At 37.7% G+C, this 22253-nt stretch overlaps 1 protein-coding gene across 1 annotated transcript in view; it reads left to right on the top strand.

Moving 5' to 3' along the window:
* Positions 1–22253, top strand: part of VWF (von Willebrand factor) — a gene marked incomplete at its 3' end in the record, with an annotated part of 145307 nt that overhangs the window by 109219 nt on the left and 13835 nt on the right. Inside the window, exons 39-46 of the mRNA XM_080343088.1 lie at positions 3452–3554; positions 3664–3738; positions 4298–4402; positions 4918–5123; positions 6485–6634; positions 13991–14101; positions 16051–16234; positions 17126–17166. Of these exons, the coding sequence (XP_080199214.1) occupies positions 3452–3554; positions 3664–3738; positions 4298–4402; positions 4918–5123; positions 6485–6634; positions 13991–14101; positions 16051–16234; positions 17126–17166 (975 nt within the window). The remainder of the gene's footprint in view (positions 1–3451; positions 3555–3663; positions 3739–4297; positions 4403–4917; positions 5124–6484; positions 6635–13990; positions 14102–16050; positions 16235–17125; positions 17167–22253) is intronic.

Here is a 22253-nt window from a genome sequence, read left to right as displayed (position 1 = left end):
TATCAAGTTGTTGTTACTCTACTGTTGTTGTTTGGGGTTTTTTGTTAGTTTTTAGGTTTGTTTGTTTGTTTGTTTTTTTCTTAAGCATTGTTTCTTTGATTAAATGAATCATTTTTGTTGGACTGAAAATCCACTTTCCTCAGCTAAGCTAGACCTCTCTATGACACAATGCAATTGGGAAGAGCTATAGGTGCCAGGTGTTAGACTGAAGTGAAAGAGGCTGTTCATTTCCCTTTCAACATCAGACAGCATGCATGCAAGCTCCTCCCTGTGTTCCCTGTTCCAAGTAACAGAAGTTGTTCCTCTTCACCCCCAGCTACTCAGCTCTGGGAGTTTTTACCTAAGTCAGCCAGTCCTCTTAAATCTGCAGTTTTGTTGTGGGACTTTAAGAAGAAGGTGCTTTAATTTCAGAATTGTATTTTATGAGCTTGAGATTCTTAAGATTTTTGGATGGTCTTATCATACTCATCAAACCTGCTGCCAAAAACATAATTGTTTTTATAACATAGTCTTCTGTAAATAACAGAAGGCTGTGTGTGTGTCTACTCTTTAAGTAAAAAGACAGATTTTTAAAAGTAAATGAATGTATGTATTATGAACAACTTGATTTTACATAGGCAAATTTAGACTTGCTTTTTGCTCAGCAAGAAATGTGTTGTAAATATTTATAGTTAAACTGAAAGGAAGGAAAGACCATCTGAGGCTGAAACATCTCTTTTAAATACTGTTTGCATTGATTAACATAATAGCAAAAGCATCAAACTTAACAGCACAAACACCTTTCTTTAGGTCACAGGGTGCGACTGAGTAACACACCTGACTTGGTGAAGCAAGTGTTCCAGGCTCTGCTTTGCCAATGCAAGAGCTGTACTAGTGGCACTGGGAGACCTGTGGGTGCCTCTCACACAGGACACATCCACGTGGGTCCAAGGATCCTGCTTTACTGTGGCTTGTGCCTTAGTGCTGCCTGCTGGTACTGCCAGCAACATGAAAAAGTATTCACTAAATAATGTTTTGAGGGTTTCCTACTGCTGGGCAACAGGCTGGTACAGGACTCTAATAGCATTAAACCTCAAGCATACATATCCTATGGTATAGCCTCAGGCATATATAACCTATGGATTTTGACAGCAAGAGGGAAGACATAGGGAAAGTGCATTCTTTCATTTCACAACTGCATTACCTAAACAACATTTTTCAAAACAAAAGGTTTTCTGAAGGATTCATTAAGACTGCAGTATCTCCATACAAATAGCTATGTTTTTTAATTTGTGTTCTGTTTGGGATCTTTGTTTCAAATACAGTATCATTGGATTTGTGTGGTGCTTATGGAGTTGGTACAATGGAAGGGAAAAAAAAAAACATAATAATTTTTGTAATAAAAGAAACAGAAAAAAATCTTATTATTTCTCTTGAAGGCAAAAATAGTTTGCAATATATATCATCACTGTCCTAAACACAGATCAATTGTATACAACTCTTGGTGACTCTGATAACGCTAGTTATTGCATTATAATTCCATATTAAATGGCTATTGCAAATGCAGATTAAAGTCTAGGATCTGTGTGCCTTAAATCCACGAATCCTCAGGCAACACAGTGCATTTTCCATTTAAATAATTGTTTCAATCCCTCATGGAAAAAAGCTCAGCATGCATTTTTGGAATAAAATCTGAAGTGATATCTACTCGTTTCCGCAGAAGTTCTGAAATTCATGCATTGCCGCATACCCCTTACTGGGGTTTTAACTCTGAAAACCTCTCATCTGTATCGCAATGGCAAGGCTTAGATGCAGCTGCTGTGTGGATGGGAAGGTGGTGGACAGGGAAGGATCAGCTCACACAGTCGTTTTGTGTCTCTACCATTGTAGGATTAGCTGTGTGAGCAATACAACAGGCAGTGTAATTGGTAGTGGGTTATGATTTCCTTAACCCCCTTCTTGCCCTCTAATATTCATTCCTCTGTTCCTTTCTACCCCAGATCATGCCTAAGCTTACAGGACTCTCAGTACCAGTGCCCATATAGAGGTCTATGTGGTGTTCATGTTCTTTCTTCTAATTTCTTCTGATATTAGAAAGAGATTCCTACTTCTGCTGAAGTATTAAATATATATATATATATATATATATATATATATATATATCCTGTGTGAAAATCAAGGCTGCTGAAAATGTTAGAGCAAGTATTCTGATTCTCTTTCTCTGTGCCTTGAAACATCTGCACGCTTTTCACATTATCACCTGCAAATGTAGGTATTCTCTATCAGCTGCCCTCTCAAGACTTTTTAACCCTGATGCCATAGAATGCTCTGGCAGAGGGCCCTGAGTTGTTTTTCCAAACCCTGAGATAATGTTTTGTACTACCAATGCAAGCTTCTTTTGACTAAAATAGATTTCCTATGGATTAACCAACCGTAAGTTATTTGATTCCAAAGCTTTCCTAAACCTCTGTTTGGCTTATTCTAGCATGCCTGGTGTCTTATCCTTGGCATGCTGATAACCTTTGAAAATTAACTGTCTTTTCAGACTCCTGTGATGGCTTCAAATACAGATATCTCTAGATACAGGTGGCAGTGTGCTCAGCTATTTACTTCCTTTTTTCTTATTGCTAAAGGCCTCTGCAGACTGCTGTTTTTAAACTACACTCCAGAGTTTTCTGGATGACATTTTTTCCTCTTCTGGCATCCTGATCTACCATACATGTTCTCACCCAGAACCTGGATTGATTGTGTAAATGAACACTATTGTCTCACAGTGCATCTTTTTACTTTTACCTCCTTACTTATATGGGTGTTAAATGTAGATAGCTCTTATAGGTAGATACAACTTTAACATCAATGATTTCCCTTATGAGAAGGAGCAGTGATTGAATAATGATACACCCTACTGACAGTTTCTGAATGTGCTTATTACCTCCAGGTAATCATCACAGTGATGGTCTCAGATTTGGGGTTGCTGTAGTGTTTTTCAGTCTTCAATCCACTCACAAATCAAATCTTAATTAAAAATATGCACTATATATATATATCTGCGTTTAAGCACTACTAATTTGGGAAAGCGTCCACTTCTATGTATTTCCCAAGATATTGTTATTTCCCTTATCACCATCGAAAATTCAATCATGGTATGTAGTTGCACAAGTCCACTGTTACTCACAATAGCCTGCAATTGCATTTATAACATCTGAGCATTTTTTATGTTTAAAGCAATAGTAATTACTTATCCCATTCATGCATTCTTTACATCTTTTGCTAAGTTTGTACATTACAGTCATTTCAGAATTATGTGTCTCCTTAGGTTTTTACTGTTAACAGAGAAACCAACCAATTCTGCATAGTCTTCTGGTTTTCCAAAATAATGTTACCCTCACCCACTCCCATCACTAACATACCAGTGACCAGAATATTTTTTTTCTTTCTAACAATTTTTTTGTTTTGTTTTGTGTTCATGCAGCACATGGAAACATGGATTCCGACTGATGAGCCTTGCAAGATCTGCATTTGTCTTGATGACAAGAAAGTAAACTGCACAGTCCGACCTTGCCCTACTGCCAAACGTAAATTAGTTTAGCTCTAAATATGATTGGACTTGAACTGATGTTTTTGTTACCTAGTTTTCTAGTTCTTATCCAAACTTGTTTTATGGATATTTTCTTCTTACTCCAGCTCCCCAGTGTGGTCCCTGTGAAGTCCCCCGTCTGCGCAGGGACCCTGGCCAGTGCTGCCCTGAGTACGAGTGTGGTAGGTTCTCATAAACTGTTTGAATCTTCTTGGTCCATATTTTTACCATATGCTTCAAAGGCATACAATCCCCCTTTTTTTCCCCTTAATTCAATGCAATGCTCCAGTTTTGAAACCACTGACTGTACAATCATCTGTGTGGAAAAATAAATCCTGAGGATGTGAATCTCCATTGTCTTCCAGCTTGACATTATCCCTCTTTCTGTAAGAGATAAGAAAGTGAATGGAGCAATTTAGTTTTGTCTAAATAACATTAGAATGGTCTTTTTTTTCAAGTATCTATTTTTGCATGGTTTATATTTGCATATTAAATATAACATTAGAACCTTAATCCCCATAACCCAAGCTTGAACTGTTCCCTAAGCTATTTTGAAAACAAACGGTGACCTGCTGAACTCTAGCTTACTTCATATTTTAGGATAGCTTACCTCATATTTTAGGATAGCAACTGAGTGTAAGGAAAAATAAAAGGTTTAATGGGGACATGCATGTATTTGTTTGTCTTTTCTTAAGGACTAACTAGTCTGGTGTGGTCTTAAACCTTCTCTCAATTTCTCAGTCTGTGATCTGGTTTCCTGTGATTTGCCTCCTGCCCCTGCCTGTGAGTTTGGCCTGCAGCTTGCTCTGACCAACCCTGGAGAATGCAGACCAAATTACACATGTGGTAAGATCTTTTTTCTTTTTTTCATTTTTTGTTCTGTTTTGGTTTTGTTTTTGGGCAGGGAGTGACACTGGAACATTGCATTTGAGCAACACCAACAACTTCCTTTAGACATTTTTTTTTCCCTCTGAAAAATTTATTTTGGAACCAATGGACATGTAATGATTTCACAGTCTTGGAAGAAGGGTATTGTTGGTACTTTCTAAGTATACTTTTGAATTAAGGAAAAGAGAAACACTTTGCTCTTGGATGTGTGTGCTCTGACTTTGATGATTATTTTACAAATCTTTTTGATTGTATATGAGACAAGAATTTTTTGGCAGGGTAGGAACTTTTTCTGAACCTGCAGTACAATCTTTGACCTAGGTCTTTTATACCCACATTACTTGTTAGTCTTTAAGTAGATTTATAACTGTTTGCAGTAGCAATTAGTGTCTTGCTGCCAGAGAACTGTCTTGTTCACTTGCAGCACTGTGAAATGCCATGGGCTTGACATAGTACCTACCTTTTTCTGATAGTGTGTAACAGAGAAGCATGCACCTTAGTTCAAAGACCTTCCTGCCCACCGCATCGAGAGCTGACTGTTAAGAAGACAGAGTGCTGTGACAAATACGAGTGTACCTGCAGCTGTACGAACTCAACAGTGAGCTGCCCCCTGGGATATCTCTCCAGATCTCTCACCAATGACTGTGGCTGCATATCTACCACCTGCATTCCAGGCAGGGTAAGAGGAATTAAGTGTCCTTTCCACAGAGGAGAGGACCTTTTACACATGGAGTGACAGCTCCAAAGGAAGTGGGTAGCTAGGTATTAAGCACCTCCACCATGAGACTACCAGATATTGATGCCAGGGTATTTTAATTTACATGTGTCTAAGAGAAATACACTGTTGCATCACACTGTTACTTTTTTTATGACAGTCATTTATCCTAACATAACCAATGCAATTTTTGTGACTTTGAAATAACCAGATTTATATACATATATGTATGTATCTATGTATTTAAATAAACAACCAACCAAAACCCTTAAAAACATTTGATATTTCAAGCTTATTCAAGCATTAGGAATTTCAGAGGTAATTTTAAAATTTTTAATTTGTTTCCAAATAACAGAGGTACTTGCTTTTGGATCAATACAGATACTATAAATTCTTTCAATCTTATACTAACTTTACTGAAATATTTGGGACACCTTAGACCTAAGCTACTTTGGCCATTGATTACCTTTGCCTCTGCTGGAGGAGGCATTCTATCCTATATGAACTATATTGCCACTACTAAATTTTTGCCAAATTAATACCTGACAGTTACAACTTCACCAGGATATATTTTTCCTTATTTTGCCAACCTTTTATTAAGTTGTTATATTATGTGAACTTTTAAGATAAGATTGCTTAGAGGGGAGGTTGCAGGGCAAGGTGACCTTTTCATTGAAACAACCTTACCTAACAGTTTAATACAGGCATACATTGTCTTGCAGCTCAGATGTCACCTTTATTTTCTGTTGCTAAGTAGTTCATGACCTTGCATAATTCATTTTATATCTCTGACTTACTTGCTATATCTATAAAAATAAATTATGTTCATCTTAATAACCTGCTGTAAAATTTACTCATAGGAAGTACAATAGAAAGATGGCAGTACTTTTGTGGTAGCTATGATGGCCCAAGGTTACAAGAGAGTGAATGCTTGTAGCTCAAAGTAGGATCTTTTCAGATCAGCTGATGTAGCTGGAAATAGTTTTGTGTACATGGCTTCTTCTACAGGACTCATTGTTTATTATCTCTAAATATTGGGTCACATTATACTTCCAGGGAAACTGAGTGAGACCTGGGCAACGCCACTGACTCCAGATGGAATTCTCCAGTCTATTCTTTATACAACTGCAGTTTTGGTTGTACTTATTTTCCTTTCCTCAGTAGAGTGGCCACAATTTTAAGACCTGTAGCATTTTCACCGAGTTCAAAATATTCCATAAAATTTATGGTAGTTTTCACATCTTGAAAAGCAGCCTTTTGGAGCCAGCCATGTGCCCCTAAAGCAGTAGTGTACTCTTTCATGTATTAATTGTTACATTCAACAGGTGTGTGTGCACAGCAACATAGTCTACCCCGTTGGGACAACCTGGGAAGATGGTTGCAGGGAATGCTTTTGCACTAGCATGAGGGATGATGTGACGGGACTTCAGATGATGGAGTGTCATGACAAAACATGTAACACATTCTGCTCTCGGGTGAGTAACAGTGAAACCAGTGCATTATCCAGGACAACCCTGATGAACATCTGAAATTTTCTGAAACTTTTGAGCCTGTGGTTTAAAGAAACCAGAGAAAAATAGAAAGTGGGTGTTGTGGCAATGAATTATCTTGGGAACAGAGTCTAAGAGGGTCTGAGCATTACAGACTTTATTTTAGGGTTATTGTTTCAGGATCATATCCCACTGCCAAGGAAATTGGTGACAAACTTATTTTACATTTCAATAAAAGGACAACTGCATCCTGAAGTGTCTATCATTTATATCACTTGAGCAATAAGTAGTCATGATGTCTGAAGTTCAATATCTAATGACTGTTCCAGCCAATGTCCACTTTCTGAAGAGAACACTTCAGATCTGTCCATTGCTCAACTCTGCCCCTCATTGCAGTGATAACACAACATGCTGTGCCCTTTATTGTACTCAGACATCTTCTAGATGCTATAAAATCATGTGGTCTGCTTTTGGAAGGCTACAAAGGATGTATAAGCTGCTTTCTTGTGTTGACATAGGTGGTCAAGCAGGAGGAGACAGATGCAAGCAGGAGGAGACAGATGCTTGGTACAAACAGTTGGTAGAAGAATTCTAGAAGGGTCAAAGGAATTGGTTAAAATTCAGCAGCACTTGCCAGTGTCATAGATTAGAAGACTTTGACCATAACATGATCTGTGCCAGTAAAAGTTCAAAATGTTTTTTATACTTCCTTTAAACTACTGAATTTACAACTGTGACATTCTTTATCTTACATAAGATGGTGAATAAGAACATGAAAATTCACTATAAAGTTAAATGTGATGCCCTGGAGTTGCATTTTGCTCTGGTATCTAGCACCTCGTACCCATAATCCCTGAGCATTTCCATGTCTTCACTTCATGATGTTGGGATGGATGGGTCAGGCAGTGAGGACAGTAGAAAAACACAGCTTGAGTCTGCAGAATAAGCAGATGGCAGAAGATGCTGTCCAGCCCAGCTAAGTGCTGACAACTCACATCCCTCACCAACTGCCATGTGATTGTTCTGTAAACATCAGAGGCTACCACAAATACATTTTGCATATGGAGCAACTGGATTTGACTGTCTGGGATTAAAAATAATCTCTGCAGGTCTTTTGCTGATCCAGGGTTTTCTCTATGGGTTTGTTCAAGATAAGCTAATTAATGCTATTCAAATCTCCAAGCTGCTTTTTAAATGTTTATACTAGGCTATATATTGCATTAGACCACACAAAATTCAAACTGTTGACTGAGCAGCAAGTGATTTCAAATGTATGTTGCATCACCAGTGCTTTCACTGGTCCAGTAGCTGATAGAAGTCTTCATGTTGGCTGGTGACTCAAGAGACTGCCTTAGTACAGGTCACCAGCTGAAATTTGTCAGTGGGAAGTGCAAAGGAAAATGTAGTACAGCAATAACTGTTACAACTGTTATATGTTATGCACATTCTTGTCTACCAAGCCTCCGAATCTTTGCAGTGTTTGCAGCCTGTTTCCCACTGTTTATCCTAACCCTTTCAACTGGTTTTAAAGAGTCTGCCTCTTTTTTTTTTTTTTTTTCTTTGCTATGAGTCCCATTTAGGCACCTCAAGGCTGAGTTAACTTTGTTGTAGAAACTGTGCATTATCTGAATTGTTTTTAAAATCTCATGTGAATTTACACTAATATGTATTTTAAAACAGTTAATATGCATTGAAATTTGGCCATGAACATTTGAGTTATGCAAACCAATATCTGAAAAGCAATTCTCTTCTCTGAACTCTATTAAGCTAATTGTGCCTTGGTTTTCAAACAATTTCAATTGCCTTAGTACCACTATATTTCCATATATGTAACTTACAGCCTCTGTTTCAGTACAAGGCTGGACAACATATGTGAATGTGCCCTTGAGAAGATGTGAACAAAATATAAACTTCTTTTGAATAATATTTTTCTCTGCTGTGTCTGAACACTGCATAACTTCCTAGGACCAGAGTGAAAATACGATCCATCATGTAAACCCAACAAACCAAACTAGTGCTCTAGTGTAGAGTTTGACGAGAAAGCTTGAGGATGCCCTATGGAGGGAAATCCATGAGGGTAGATGTGACATCTTTCAGCTGTTGCAAGGGAATTCCTTCAGTTTCCATTTGTAGAAGAGACTTGTTTCTAGTATGGCAATTTTTATGAAATATAATATTACATCATTAGTATCTGGCTGTATTTCATTAGTAGCTGGCTGCATTTTTGGATCAGAGCTATAACTCTACCAATTATTTGTTATTCTAATAAATAACAAATCAGCCTTAAGCATTGCAGTGTCAGAAAACTTTTTTTTAAAACAAATAAAAAGCCTTGCCAGTTCATTTTGGGAATGTGTCATTTCTTCTCCTCCTTTAGTAGTTATCAAAGTAGTACAATCAGAACTGTGGCTGTTGGAGTACCTGGGTAGCTCAGATTTTCTTTTTTCCTTTGCTTATTCCTGATTCAGTGGATATACACATCAAGGACCATGAATGTTCTGTAATCCAGTTTGAATCGGCCTTAAAGCTTGTTTTTTTTTCTGTTCAGATTAGTTGGCATTGCAAGTTGTATTGACATTAAAGACATATTTTTATCATGGATCATTACTAATATTACGTTCAAAGTCTCTGCTGCTCGTGGTTATTAATTCCATTGCCAGGTCTTAAAGTTGTGTAGTATCATTGTCAACTATGTCATCTGACTTCTGTGAAAACAATTTACAGGTTTGATGTTTTGTTGTTGTGTCTTCTTTTTTTTTTTTCGTTTCTTTTTTTTTTTTTTTTAGCTACACAAGAAGAGAAAAAAGAAAAAAGAAAAAAAAAACAACAAACCAAACCAAAACCACACACAAACAAACAAAAACCCCAGAAAACAAAGAAAAACCCCCCAAATGTAACACATGTACTCAGTCCTTCATCCTAATGAATGAGTGGTGCTACTGTTCTCCTGAGCTTGACAAAATCAAACTCAAATCATATCTCTACTTTCAGAATGTAAAGAAATGCTATGGAAAAAGGAGATTAACAGCAAATACAGCCTTCTCACTTGCAAACCAGATGTAGATTTGCTTTATTATATGTCTTAGCCCCCTCACTTTTTCTGTCCTTTTCTATCGTTCTCTTACCGAAGTTTTGAGAAAACGAGACAATTGCTGCAATTATTGCATGTGCCACAAGGAGGAGTGGTGTCTCCCTCCTGGAGCTTCTTCAGAAATTCGTTCTTAGTCTGAGAGTAAATCAAGCTACATCCCTTCGGAGAATCATGCTGATAAAATGAATAACAGTTTTCAAAATACCTTAAAATCACTAGTATGCTAATGTGAAGGGAGTACTTGCTTTACCTAATTTCTGTTAATATTCTTGGAGTTAGGTACTTTTTAAGTGATATAAAAGTATGGTATAAAGTATTAGATAATTTGAAGTGTTAGATGATTATGAGAAAAACAAAGCTTATTTTTCTGGGATAAGTGTTTGAGACAAAGCCATCTGGCCAAGTGTGTGTAAATTAATTAGGTTAGATTTTCAAGCCTCTTGATTAATTAAATGAAAACAAAGGAAATTTGCAACCTATGTGCAATGGCATAGTAAATGGTGGCTACAATAGATGCTGACTAACAAAATCTATGGTTTCAATCTCCAGTATTTCAACTGGATATTTTCCTCTGCAGTAGCATGTAAAGCATGGTAGTATATGGCTTAGTGTAAATAATGGAGATTAAAGACAATAATGTAAAAGGAAGACTCTTGTTCAAATATCAGATGAGCAGGATCTCATTTAAAAACTGTGAAATTCTTATTGGAAGTTAATGCCAAACATTCTACTTGCATTTTAAAACATAATTTATTATGGAAATTAGGAAATGATACCTTAATGTTCTAGAGACTTGCAAACAGAGAATTAAGTCCTCACCTGGGGTAAATGAGTGCAACTCCAGGGAAATCTCTAGAATTGTGCTGATTCATCACCACTGAAGATTTTGCTTTTAGCATATCACGTTGATTTATATCCATCCTACTGTAGTTTTCTCAGTCTGCTGTTGCCATTTTCATTCTTTTTGGTTTCTCCAACCCTCTCTAGGTACTAGCATCTCAACATGTTAAAGGCAAATATGGGAGCCTTCTTAAAAATATTATGTTGAGGAGTAATCTCCATTCTTTCTTTCCTGCTATGTTAGCCAAGGGCAGCTGACAGGGTTTTTTAGCCAAAACCTTAGCACCTGTGAAAAGATGAACCATGTATCCTGAGCAACACTAGAACAAAAGGGTCAGTGCACAAATACACCAAGCCACAGGCTGTGTGGATCCCTCCAGTAGCTTTGAAGAGGTGATGAAACTAAAACGTGCGTTCTCTGAATGCTATAAAAAAATATCTGCATTCTTCTTTTGCTTGTTACAAGCCAAGCTCTGGTTCAAAAGCAGACAAAATTCAACCCACCTGTCATATAGACTGTCTTAATCCATACACTTTCACCCTTTGCAAAGGACATCAGCTTTACCTCTGCATTCATGTTTGATAAAACAGCCTGATCTGGCAGCATAGCTGAGCACTTGCCAGGTTCTCCATTGCAGCTGCTGATTATCATTCCCAAGTCAGCCACGTGGTCCTGTTCATATGTGAAGGGTGTCTTATGTTGTCTTGTCCCTTACCTCCTGAGGTGTCGTAGATTTTTTTAGTCCTGTAGATTGTGATCTGCCTCTCAGTGTGATGGACAGTCAGACAGTTACTGAGGGCTTCTTCTGAATTCCAATTCTCTGTTTGAAGCTTGAACTCCTTTTTTTTTTTAAGGAAAAAAAAAGCAAGATGGAGAGGAGTAATAAAGCAGGCAGTCCAGAAAAAGCAGGGGAGAAGCAGAATTTTGAATATAAGTGGATCTTTGAACAAATGATGGGAAACACTGATATCTCTATATGCTAGTGTCTATACACTAGAAAATGAAAAATAATGAAGGAAGAGATGGATACTGCTTACTCTGCCTCGTTCAGTCTACTGTTCACCTTCAACAGCACATTATCTGGGACTTGTCAGATGTTCATTTTCATAGGTTGTACAGCTCAGGAATAATCGTGGTAGCATATACTCTTTCTACATAAGTCATCTAACTGGGGATAAAAAGCAAACAAACAAACAAAAACCAAACATAACCCCACAATAAAATAAAATCAAAACGCACAATACATTTTCCTCTTCTTACATGTAATCATTACCACTTTTAGAATTAAACAAAAATAAAGCCTTCTTTATACCTCTGGGACCAAATTTCCATGGTGTAAGGTACAAAAGGTAGGGTTGTCTGATGGTGAAATATTTCTTATGCTGTGGAGGATCTGTGACAGCAGGGAGTTTATGTCTCCTTATTCCTCAAGTACAGATGGATACTCTGCTTTTTGAGGAACTCAAAGACTGCTGTAGTCTGCAGGTTTGTCTTCTGAGACAGGTTTGTTGTCTGTGGTGGTCCAGGGTTTGTTTTATGAGATGTTCAGCAGGCACTGAGGATGGGAGCTCTGATGTCCTATCTTTCTTCCCCTTAGGAGTCAGAGCCTCCAAATTTTGAATATATCAAGCACAAAAAGGATCACTCAGGCATGTTGAACTGTTGAAAACCAGTATCTTTGTCAGTACCTTAGGGGTGCAAATCACCACTGCACTCATCTGTGTACCACATTTTTGTTTTAAAACCAACTTAGTGAAATTTGGGTGCTGCTGCTGGATTTTGCTTTGTTCTGGGCACAAACAGCTTGTGGATTTTCACTGAGTTTGCCACACAAATAAAAAGTTGTATCTGATATTTCAGATGCTTCACACATGTATGTAGCAGATAAAAGTCATAGAAAACAAAATGCTCAACAGCACGACTTTTTCCACAAAGCTGGGTCAAACTCTGGTATTACATTTTATGACATTATACAAAATGCTCTTCCATATGAAAATCTGCCAGTTGAGGTTTACTAATGTCCTTCATATTGCAAATCAAGGACAGTTCATGAAAGGAGGTAGCAGCTGAGAATACTTCAGCAATTCAGTTCAAAGGGGTTGACCAAAATAAAATTATGCTCATTTTCATTGACATTTTTCACACAAACAATATTTTGTTTGACAGAACATATTTCCTTCAACCCTGTATTGAAATCAAAGTTATGTTTTGTCCTTTAGAGACTGCCTAACTACTAAATGTAGAATGTATTATTTCTAATTCGATTAAAGCTCCTTGTTTTCTTTCACTGAGATACTCTGGTACTTGAATATTTGGCTAGTTGCTTCAGGACACGAAAAGATGAAATGATCAGTCAAAACTGGACACTGAGTTACATGTCTGACCAACTCCTTCCCTCTGCTTCAGCGCAGGGCAGTCAGATGTCTGAATGTGCTCAGACTGAGTCATAAACTTGATTTCTCAGAGATGGGGAAGGTAGTTGTGAGTGTTGATTAATGTCCAAGATGCCACGAGAAAAAATTGTATCTTTCATTTTTTTTTGTAAAATAGTATTACATATGTAAAAAAAAATATAGGTTTTTTAAATACCAAATAAAAATTGTCATAAGTATAAATGACAATTATGTAATAACAAAAGTGATTTAATGTAATGATTTTTTTAAACTGAATTCTTAACTTTCATATATAGTTTTCTCTCAAACTCTTCCAAATAGCACAGTAGTTCTGATGATCAATCACCCTCAGAAGTGGGCTTACTTCTTTTTCCTTTTGTACTCCTCTGTAGGGCCACATTATTGGAAAGACTTGCTCTTACAATTTGCTAACATGTAAAAGAAACCACTCACATACAATAAACTAACATTTGAAAATATCTGCTGATTAATGCTGTTGAAATAGCTCAGAGTCCTCTGAAAGCATTTTTCTTTTACCTTATTCCCTTTCAATTTCTGCCTGTTTATATGTCATTGTTCTTTTCTTTCTTGTGGCCAGTGTTTGAGTGGAAAGGCTGCTCCATACCACACTAGAGAAGCTGATATCCTCACAAGGCCAATTAACTGATTGTCATGACCTGAGCAAGGATAGCACCTAGAGTTAATTCCTGTAGCTGAAATGAAAATGTCTTCTAAACACATATTAAGCAGGAACTAATAAGATAAGAATTTCTGCTCCCAACATCATGTGCATTTATTTATTTTTTTTTTTTTCTGACAGGTAATGTTAACCATTTAACAGGATGCTGAGCTTGTTTGTTTTGTAATAGAAGCAAGTGGCCTTACAGTTCTGTTTTCAAACTCCCTTTTCCATAAAATGTTGCTAAAATTAAACATACCAGTGTTTTATTTTAGGATTACTCTTCTAATTTGTCTCCTATTCCTGGATCAGTCAGTCCTTTTCTTTTCTCCTACAGGGTTATAAGTATATTGTCCAAGAAGGGGAGTGTTGTGGGAGATGCCAGAAGACTGCCTGTGAAGAGCAGCTATTCTGGTCTCGGGGTGATGCAGATTCTCGTTTGCATGAGGTGAGGTGATGGTGGCATGGACATTGCCTCTTCTAGAAAAAGTGCCATGGAATTCTTTTGTGTTCCACAGAAGGAGGTGAAGAAAATATGAGCAATTTCTTCTATACATCAAGCAGCGCTAAAAAATAACGGGTTTTGGGGTGTGTGACTTACTGGTTTCTAACAAGCAAACCATCCCCACATTTTTGGGGCTCTAAGGGAGCAATATTTTTGTGTAAAATTGGTAATTTCACAAATAGTAGCTTAAAAGAATGTTAATGGGACATGATATTGCTCTGTCTGTAAGCTACTTGTTTAAATTATCCCAATTACTTTGTATTACTCTATGGATAGCTGGCAGATGGGGTAGCAGATTTCTTGAATTTCCCAGTTCTATTCAAACAGGTTATCCTATTTGGTATGTACTGAAATATAAGGAAGTAAATGAGGATAGAAACACAAATTATTCTCTGGTTGCTATAGATATAGATGTTTGCTGCATGTCACATCAGACTGCAGCAATGGCCATGCTTGTTTTCTGCTCAAAATAACAGTTTATTTTCAGCAGTGTGCCTCTTCACTTAGGATTCAAAGAGCCCAACAGGAAGTGAGTGCTTGCAACAACCATTTAAAATACTCTGCAGATACCCACCTATTCTGTAAAGCTATGTGCATGTTTGTTTATTTTCTTGCCTACATTTTTAATTCCTTCAGGCTATTCAGTTTGTTCTGTCCCTAACTCTACCACCCTTGGCAAGCTTTTGCCTGCCCCGGTAGCATTAAATTGCTTAATTCTACACAGAGCTTGGGATTCAACAAAGGCAGGAACATAAGTTAAATATGTTTAAAATAACAGACCTTCTCCTCATCTTTTATTCCCTAAGTGATGGTTTTCATAATGTGTTTGCATTTTCATCTATATCTCATGCTCACATACTTAATATTAACTTTTTAATTGCTTCTTTTACAAAGGCAGTCTGCTGCTGTCTTTTAAAAAATGTTAATCTATCATTTTATGCCCTTCCTCCTCTGTGATTTTGCCAAGGGCATTTCTTAATGTGGATCAACATTCTTCTCTGCTTCATAAAACAAGCTTTCAGAAGGCTTATTTTGATGTCTCACTGTGTCTTACTTAGTTCTATTGTCCTAATGGAGCCATACATCCTTACATTCTGATGTCTCTTTCTTGCTGTGTCCTCTTTCAACTGTTTTGTCATTAACAAAGAACTAAATATTTAACACATGAGAGAAAAATAATCTCTAATTTTCTGAGCAAAGATGTTTGAATTTACTGGAGTTGGAGGTCTGATTTTCACTGTCACTATACTTGAGGTGTATTTGAAGACGGTTAACAGTGGAGGCATACAGCTTCAAAGCAGTGATCAGCTCCTCCCAGCCTTGAGCTGTGACAGCATCTTCTTTCTGGCTGTTGGTGATGCCTCTTCCCATAAAAACACTTGAAGTTTCTGTCTTGTCTGACCCACGGGTGATTCTAACCAGCAGGGCTGTCCACAGCATCCAGTTGCTTCACATTCGCAAGTATTTTCAGGTCCAGACCCTGTTGCCAAGACCTCCTTTGGGCTTGGTAGAGCCAATTTGCAGCAGGTTCCAGCAGAGAGAGGGCCAGCTTGGCTACAGTGCAAGGTAGTGCAGCCAGCTACACAGTAACAAATGCGGAATTAAATCTAGTTAAGAGTGCTTTTTCTTCTTCATGTGTTATTAAATCTGCCTCTTTATTTTTCACCTTAAGGATACTGCTGTAACTCCTATACTCTACAAACCAAGCAGCAGACTGTTCCATAAACTGATTGTTGCGGTGAGAATTTGTGGAGAACTCTTGAGTGACAGACTGTTCCTGATTCAGTAAACATGCTTTTTGCGATCCAGCATGTTGGCTGTGGTGGTCTTCCCTCTGTCCAGTGACACGAATACTGCTGCCTGTATTTAATCCTTTCACAATTTCCCATCAGGTCGGCACGGAGTGGCGATCCCCCTTCAACCACTGCATAATCAATGAGTGTGTCCGAGTGAACAACGAGGTTTTTGTGCAGCAGAAGAATTTCTCTTGCTCTCAAATGGATGTGCCTGACTGTCCAGAGGGAACTGAACTGCGCTGTGACCAAATGATAGACTGTTGTCCTTCCTGCAGATGTGGTAAGGTTTTGTTTATGACAAATGGAATCACTAGAGAATGAATCATCTTGTGCTGATGATCTGTTTCTCAACAGCAATTTCAAGAGTGCATGTTGTGCAAGTACAGTACTACTTTGAAGCTCTCCTGTATAATTCAGACCTTAAGTGCAAAAGCACCTGCTGCTTTTACTTTCTCTTTCCAGTTGATGTTCACTGTCACCTCTTGAAGTACTTATTGTTGAAGCTATTATGCATTGCTTCAGGGAGACAACTAGGCTACTTTTCTACAGCTCTAGCCTGCATCATCAAGCATTTAATAGAAGTCTTGAGATCCTTTTGGCCTAGGAAGGTTCAACATTCTCCTCAGAGCCTGGTACGAACAGGAAGTGTACATGCAGCCATGCTGTCTTCTGTGTGTCTCTGAGCATTATGGCTGTGGCCATTTCCTAGCATAGACTCGGGTCAAAAGTCCAAATCAGAAGATTTGGCTAATTGCCCTCAGTGTGGAAAGACTCCCAGTCATGTTTAATTGACAAGTATATTTGCAACCATAAGGTGGGAGCTAACAGTGGGAGGAGGAGGGGAAACAACCACTGTAACTTACAGAAAGCCTGAGTGCAGCTTCTGAGAATGTGAGGCTTGAACAGAGGGGAAAATTTATATTGTGCCATATATTTGTTAAAAAACAGCTCAGGAAGAGATATTTTGAGGTAGAATTCAGGTTAACTGACAAATTGCTGACTTTCAAGGTGTAATGTATGAGAGCTCAATTATGCCTCTTTACAGTAAAACTAGATCTACATGTCCTCAGTTGGAACTCCAATAAAACAAAAAACCATACTTGTGTTTTATTAAATCTTGGTAATGTCATGATAATGGTAATGCTAAATGGAATATTATCTTCTTTTCCAGTTCCCTTGAATGGTTGTCCTTTGAATGGCACTGTTATTGGGGTAAGACATGATTCCTTGTATTTGCTGTGATAATAAGACATTTAGATACATGAACAAGCTTTTGAAGAACAAAAACTTGCCAGAAAACACATAAGCATACAAAGCAGTTTTGTTCAGACAGAATCCCTGCAAGTGAGACCTTGGGGTAAAAGCAGTGGCAAGAGGCTCAGCATGTGTATGTTCAGTTCATGACCCTGCCACAGTCTTCCTATATGACAATGGGTATCTCTGCAAAACAGGGACAATAATGTTTCCTTATCTTGAAAGAATTCTTGAGAAAAGTGCTTAGAAACTGTAGGAACTGTGGTAATCTGTTCTGTGTAATGACTTGCAGGCTGCCAAATACACAGGAAACTATCTATGAGGGATAATCTCAAAAAAATGATCCTTGCCCACTTTGGGGAAGCAAAAACTTCCTGTATTCTACCTAGAGGATAAGGCAGATTAAAAAAGGATGGAGACTCCTGCTCCACCTGTGTGGAAGGAGGGGTATCCCTCCTTGGCTATTGGCAGGAAGAGGAAAACTGAGCTTCCTCACTGATTGACCTCTGTCCCTTTTCAAGATCCCTGCTGATATGCCCTCAGAGGAAATTTTTTCTCAACTCAACATTTAATGGCTAGATTAAGACATGTTTAACCTAGCCCATGACAGTGGGAGTGATGCGATTTAAGCATCTGATCTCATTTATGCTGAATTTATCTTTGGAGAGCTCTGTCAATTGTCCATTGTTTCCCTAAATCCATATTCTGGCAGCACCTCTGGTGTCAAAGAGCCCTAAATATTCTCATCATCCCCCAGGGAAACAGGTTCCTTTTAATAATTTAACCTAACTTTTAACTTACGTGTTCCTGCATTGTCAAGGTATGTCTTTCATTTTCATTTATTTAAAATACGAGTTTAACCAAATCTCTTTGGACTTTTGAGGTATGGCAGAGAGAACCTTTCTCCATTTATTTATTTATTTATTTATTTATTTTTCTTTTTTCGAAGTCAATAGGCATAAGTTTCTCAGTTTGTAAGAGCTAAAGCCTTGTCATCAAGCATCCATCATTCTGTGTATGGATTACTTCCCTGTAGAATTAAATCAAATGAATAACTCTGTGTCTCTTGCCAGAACACTGGTAGAAAGGTTTTAAAGTAACAAAATCTGAAATAATCTGCTTTCTGTTCAGTTCCTCTATTTGTCTCCTTTATAGTATGTTGTCAAAACTAGTTCTGGCATTTCATAAGGACCATACTTGTAGACGAGGTCATGCAACATAGTAATTGCTAGCTCCTGCCACCCTCTGTTATGTGGAGTATGCATATATGTTTATATATATCCTGTGTTGCAAAAATAAGGTGTTTTTCCAGTTGCATGCTATTCTTTCATGACTCATTTTTTTCTCTTCCAACAAAATGTTTCCTTGTCCTGTCAAGTAAAGTCATTGCTCTGTTTTCAAGTATTTTAAAATATTTTAAAATACTTTGAAATTAAACATAAGCAAATTATGAAACAAAATGCCATGTTGAAGGCAAAATAAGAAGTATCTGTATTTTGAAGACTTTAAAAAAATGAAATATTTCAGCTTCTACAATATTGAGAAAAATTCCTATCTTAATAAAATTTTGCCAATTCGGAATAAATTCTCTAAGTATTTCTGCTAACACAAATGTACATTTTGACTCATTTGCTATCTGGTTATATATAAAAGATATCTTTTTTTTTTTTTTCCTTTAATATTGATTTAAAAATGTTATTGTTCTTCCTTACAATGATCATTTATCAAAAACTGCCTTCGTGAGATTTTGAGGGTGTAGGTAGGCCCCAGCTGTTACGTTACTTTTGTAACTTGCTGTCACGAATGTCAAGCATTACTGAAGTTAGCATTCAACAATGCAGTTACCAAACTATTTTATCAGGATAGAGTGTGTGAAATTCGAGTTGAGATATAACCTTGGAAGATTTCTAAACAAAGTTGTAATCTTTAGTTAAAAATAAAAAATAGACCTTATACTAGAATTTGTCTTAAATTAAGAAACTTTTCAATTAAGCTAGCTTCATTTAGTGACTTACTGTAAACTATTCAGCTCTATATCTGAAAGCTTTTGAGCAGCTAGCATTCCTACAGCTTTTTCTTACACTATTCTCTACTTCATTGACTGTTCCAGAGTTCTGGGCAGGAAGGAAGATGTGATGTCCACAGAAGTTTATACTTCCTGGATCTCTAAACCTTTTTTCTGTGTCCTTTAAGAATAAGTTTCAAGTTTCATTTTATACCAAGGGAAAGCTTTGCTCCATTAACTCATTCACTGAATAGTTCCAAGTTTTGAGTCTTTTACTGCAGTTCTGTTAGCTGACTGTGTCCTTAATCCCTTTGCATTTTTGTCTTGTATCTGGTTACCAATATTATATTCCAGTAATTTGGTGTATTGCATTCACTCTGCTATTCTTAACAATGCTGTGGGCTTTAACTGCAGACTTCCAAGCAGGTGGCTGTATTTACCAAAAGGATTATCTGTATCACTCATCTGTTTTCCCAGGCTTTTACTGAGTGGCATTTTTGAAGGAGATCTGAGTAGATTTGGACTTTATGCAGGTTATTTTGGTTCAACGGACTAACACTCGGTTAGCAGATGTTGACATTTCATTCCAAGTTAGCCAAGAAAACACACTATAGTTGTAAATTATATGAAGGAGAAAAGATGTATCAATCCATTATTTCATTTGGTTCTGTCATACTAAGCTATGTCTGTTCAGAGAAAGTCATTGTTAAAGCCATTTGCATACTGTTCCCTAAATACATGAATAAATATTATAACTATACTGTAATGCAAACTTTGGATCAAGGTAAGACATTCCCTCAAAAGTTCAAGGCACTTAAGTGTGAGGATTTCATGTCAATCTGTCTCTAGTAAGCCCTATGTTCCTGCCTGTAACCGTGATTCTAGTATAAAATCAACTTTATCTATATTTTTGTATTTAATTGGAATGTTAGAACTATTAGGAGATCTAATGAGTATATTAATTGTAATATTAATTGTGGCTTTATAGATAATTTCTTCATGATGTGAAAGCCTAGAGCTACTGAGGCATTCTGTGATAAACTTTTGCTTCTAGAGGGCCTAAATTAAGTATAATTATGATAATAAACAGAATGAACCCAAACATATTTTCAAATAGGTCAACGTGATGAGGACATCTCTCAGATTTGCAAGGCTTTTGTGTATACATACATATGTTCACTCTGGTGTCAGAATGCTTTTCAATGATGGGAGCAAAAGAGAAGTCATTTAAGGTTTCATATGACATTTGTTAGCCATCCCTCTCCCATAGGAAAATGTTATGAGTGTATCTTTATGCCTGCATCCATTGAGAAGTTTTAACCCTCCAGACTGATGACCCCAAAGTTGTAGAGTCCTGTGCTGAGGTCTCAAGATAAGTTTTTAAAATAAATGGATCTCCCCACTGGTATCACCATCTCCATCATGTTGTGTGCGGAGGATCTTTTTTCTAGACTTCTACAAGATAAGAAAAAAGTAATTGCTATTGCCGATGTTTTATAGAAAACCAGTGAGGACCTCTGTTGTGCTGGGGTGCAGAGTAAGAATGCAATTAAAATTCTTTAATCAGAACATTTGTCCTTCAGTGTATATGTCAAAATATTGGCTCTAAACTACCCATAAACACATTACATTTTTACACTGTTACCCTGGCCAGCTTCTCAGTTTTACTCCATTTGTTCCATGAGTGTTTACTAGTGTGGAACAAGAAAAAAAGGAATTTGATGGTGTGCATAGTACGTAGCATGGGAAATTACTGTTCCAAATTGAGTCAACAGTGACATTTCATTGACTTCTGAAGCACAACTGAAAGCTTTTATAATCTAGCAATATTCAGTGTTTGTTTACCTTATTTATTGGTCTCTGTAAGTTCTTAGTGAAAATCTTGAATAGACTTCTCTCATTTTGTCTCTTCAACCATAACAGTTTGTTTATTTGGGAGTTGAAATTAAAGGTTATGCACTGGGGAGGCAGAAAGATTTTGTATTTAGAATTTCCCTGCTAGAAATCCAATTACTAGTTCCACATGCTTTTTATTTTTTTCTCTTTTAATAGTTTAGCATTTTTGCTCTGCATTTTAAATGCTGGTTTTGCTTGCTTTGAAAAGGTCACAGAATCACAGAATGTTAGGGATTGGAAGGGACTTTGAAAGGTCATCTTGTCCAACCCCCACGCCGAAGCAGGAACATCTAGATGAGGTTACACAGGAATGTGTCCAGGCGGGTTTTGAATGTCTCCAGAGTAGGAGACTCCACAACCTCCCTGGGCAGCCTGTTTCAGTACTCCGTTACCCTCACTGTGAAGAAGTTTCTTCTCATATTTAAGTGGAACCTCCTGTGTTCCAATTTGTACCCATTGCCCCTTGTTTTATCATTGGTTATCACTCAGAAGAGCCTGGCTCCATCCTTGTTACACTCACCCTTTACATACTTATAAACATTAATGAGGTTACCCCTCAGTCTCCTCTTCTCCAAGCTAAAGAGACCCAGCTCCCTCAGCCTTTCCTTGTAAGAGAGACGCTCCACTCCCTTAATCATCTTCTTGGCTCTGTGCTGGACTCTCTCCAGCAGTTCCCTGTCCTTCTTGAACTGAGGGGCCCGGAACTGGACACAATATTCCAGATGTGGTCTCACCAGGGCAGAGTAGAGGGGAAGGAGAACCTCTCTCAACCTACTAACCACCCCCCTTGTACTATACCCCAGGATGCCATTGGCCTTTCTGGCCACAAGGGCACAGTGAGTGCTGGCTTATGTTCATCCTGCTGTGCATCAGGACCTCCAGGTCCCTTTCACCTACACTTCTCTCTAACAGGTTGTTCCCCTACTTACCCTAGAACCTGGGTTGGTTCCTACCCAGATGTAAGACTCTACACTTGCCCTTGTTATATTTCATTAAATTTTTCCCTGCCAAACCCTCCAGCCTGTTCAGGTCTCACTGGATGGCAGCACAGCCTTCTGGCGTGTCAGCCACTCCTCCCAGCTTGGTGTCAACAGCAAACTTGCTGATAGTGCACTCAATTCCCTCATCCAAGTTGTTGATGAAT

This window comes from Nesoenas mayeri (genome assembly GCF_963082525.1).
Source record: "Nesoenas mayeri genome assembly, chromosome: 1".
NCBI classification, from domain to species: Eukaryota; Metazoa; Chordata; class Aves; order Columbiformes; family Columbidae; genus Nesoenas; species Nesoenas mayeri.
This window is presented reverse-complemented; position numbering and strand designations above follow the sequence as displayed.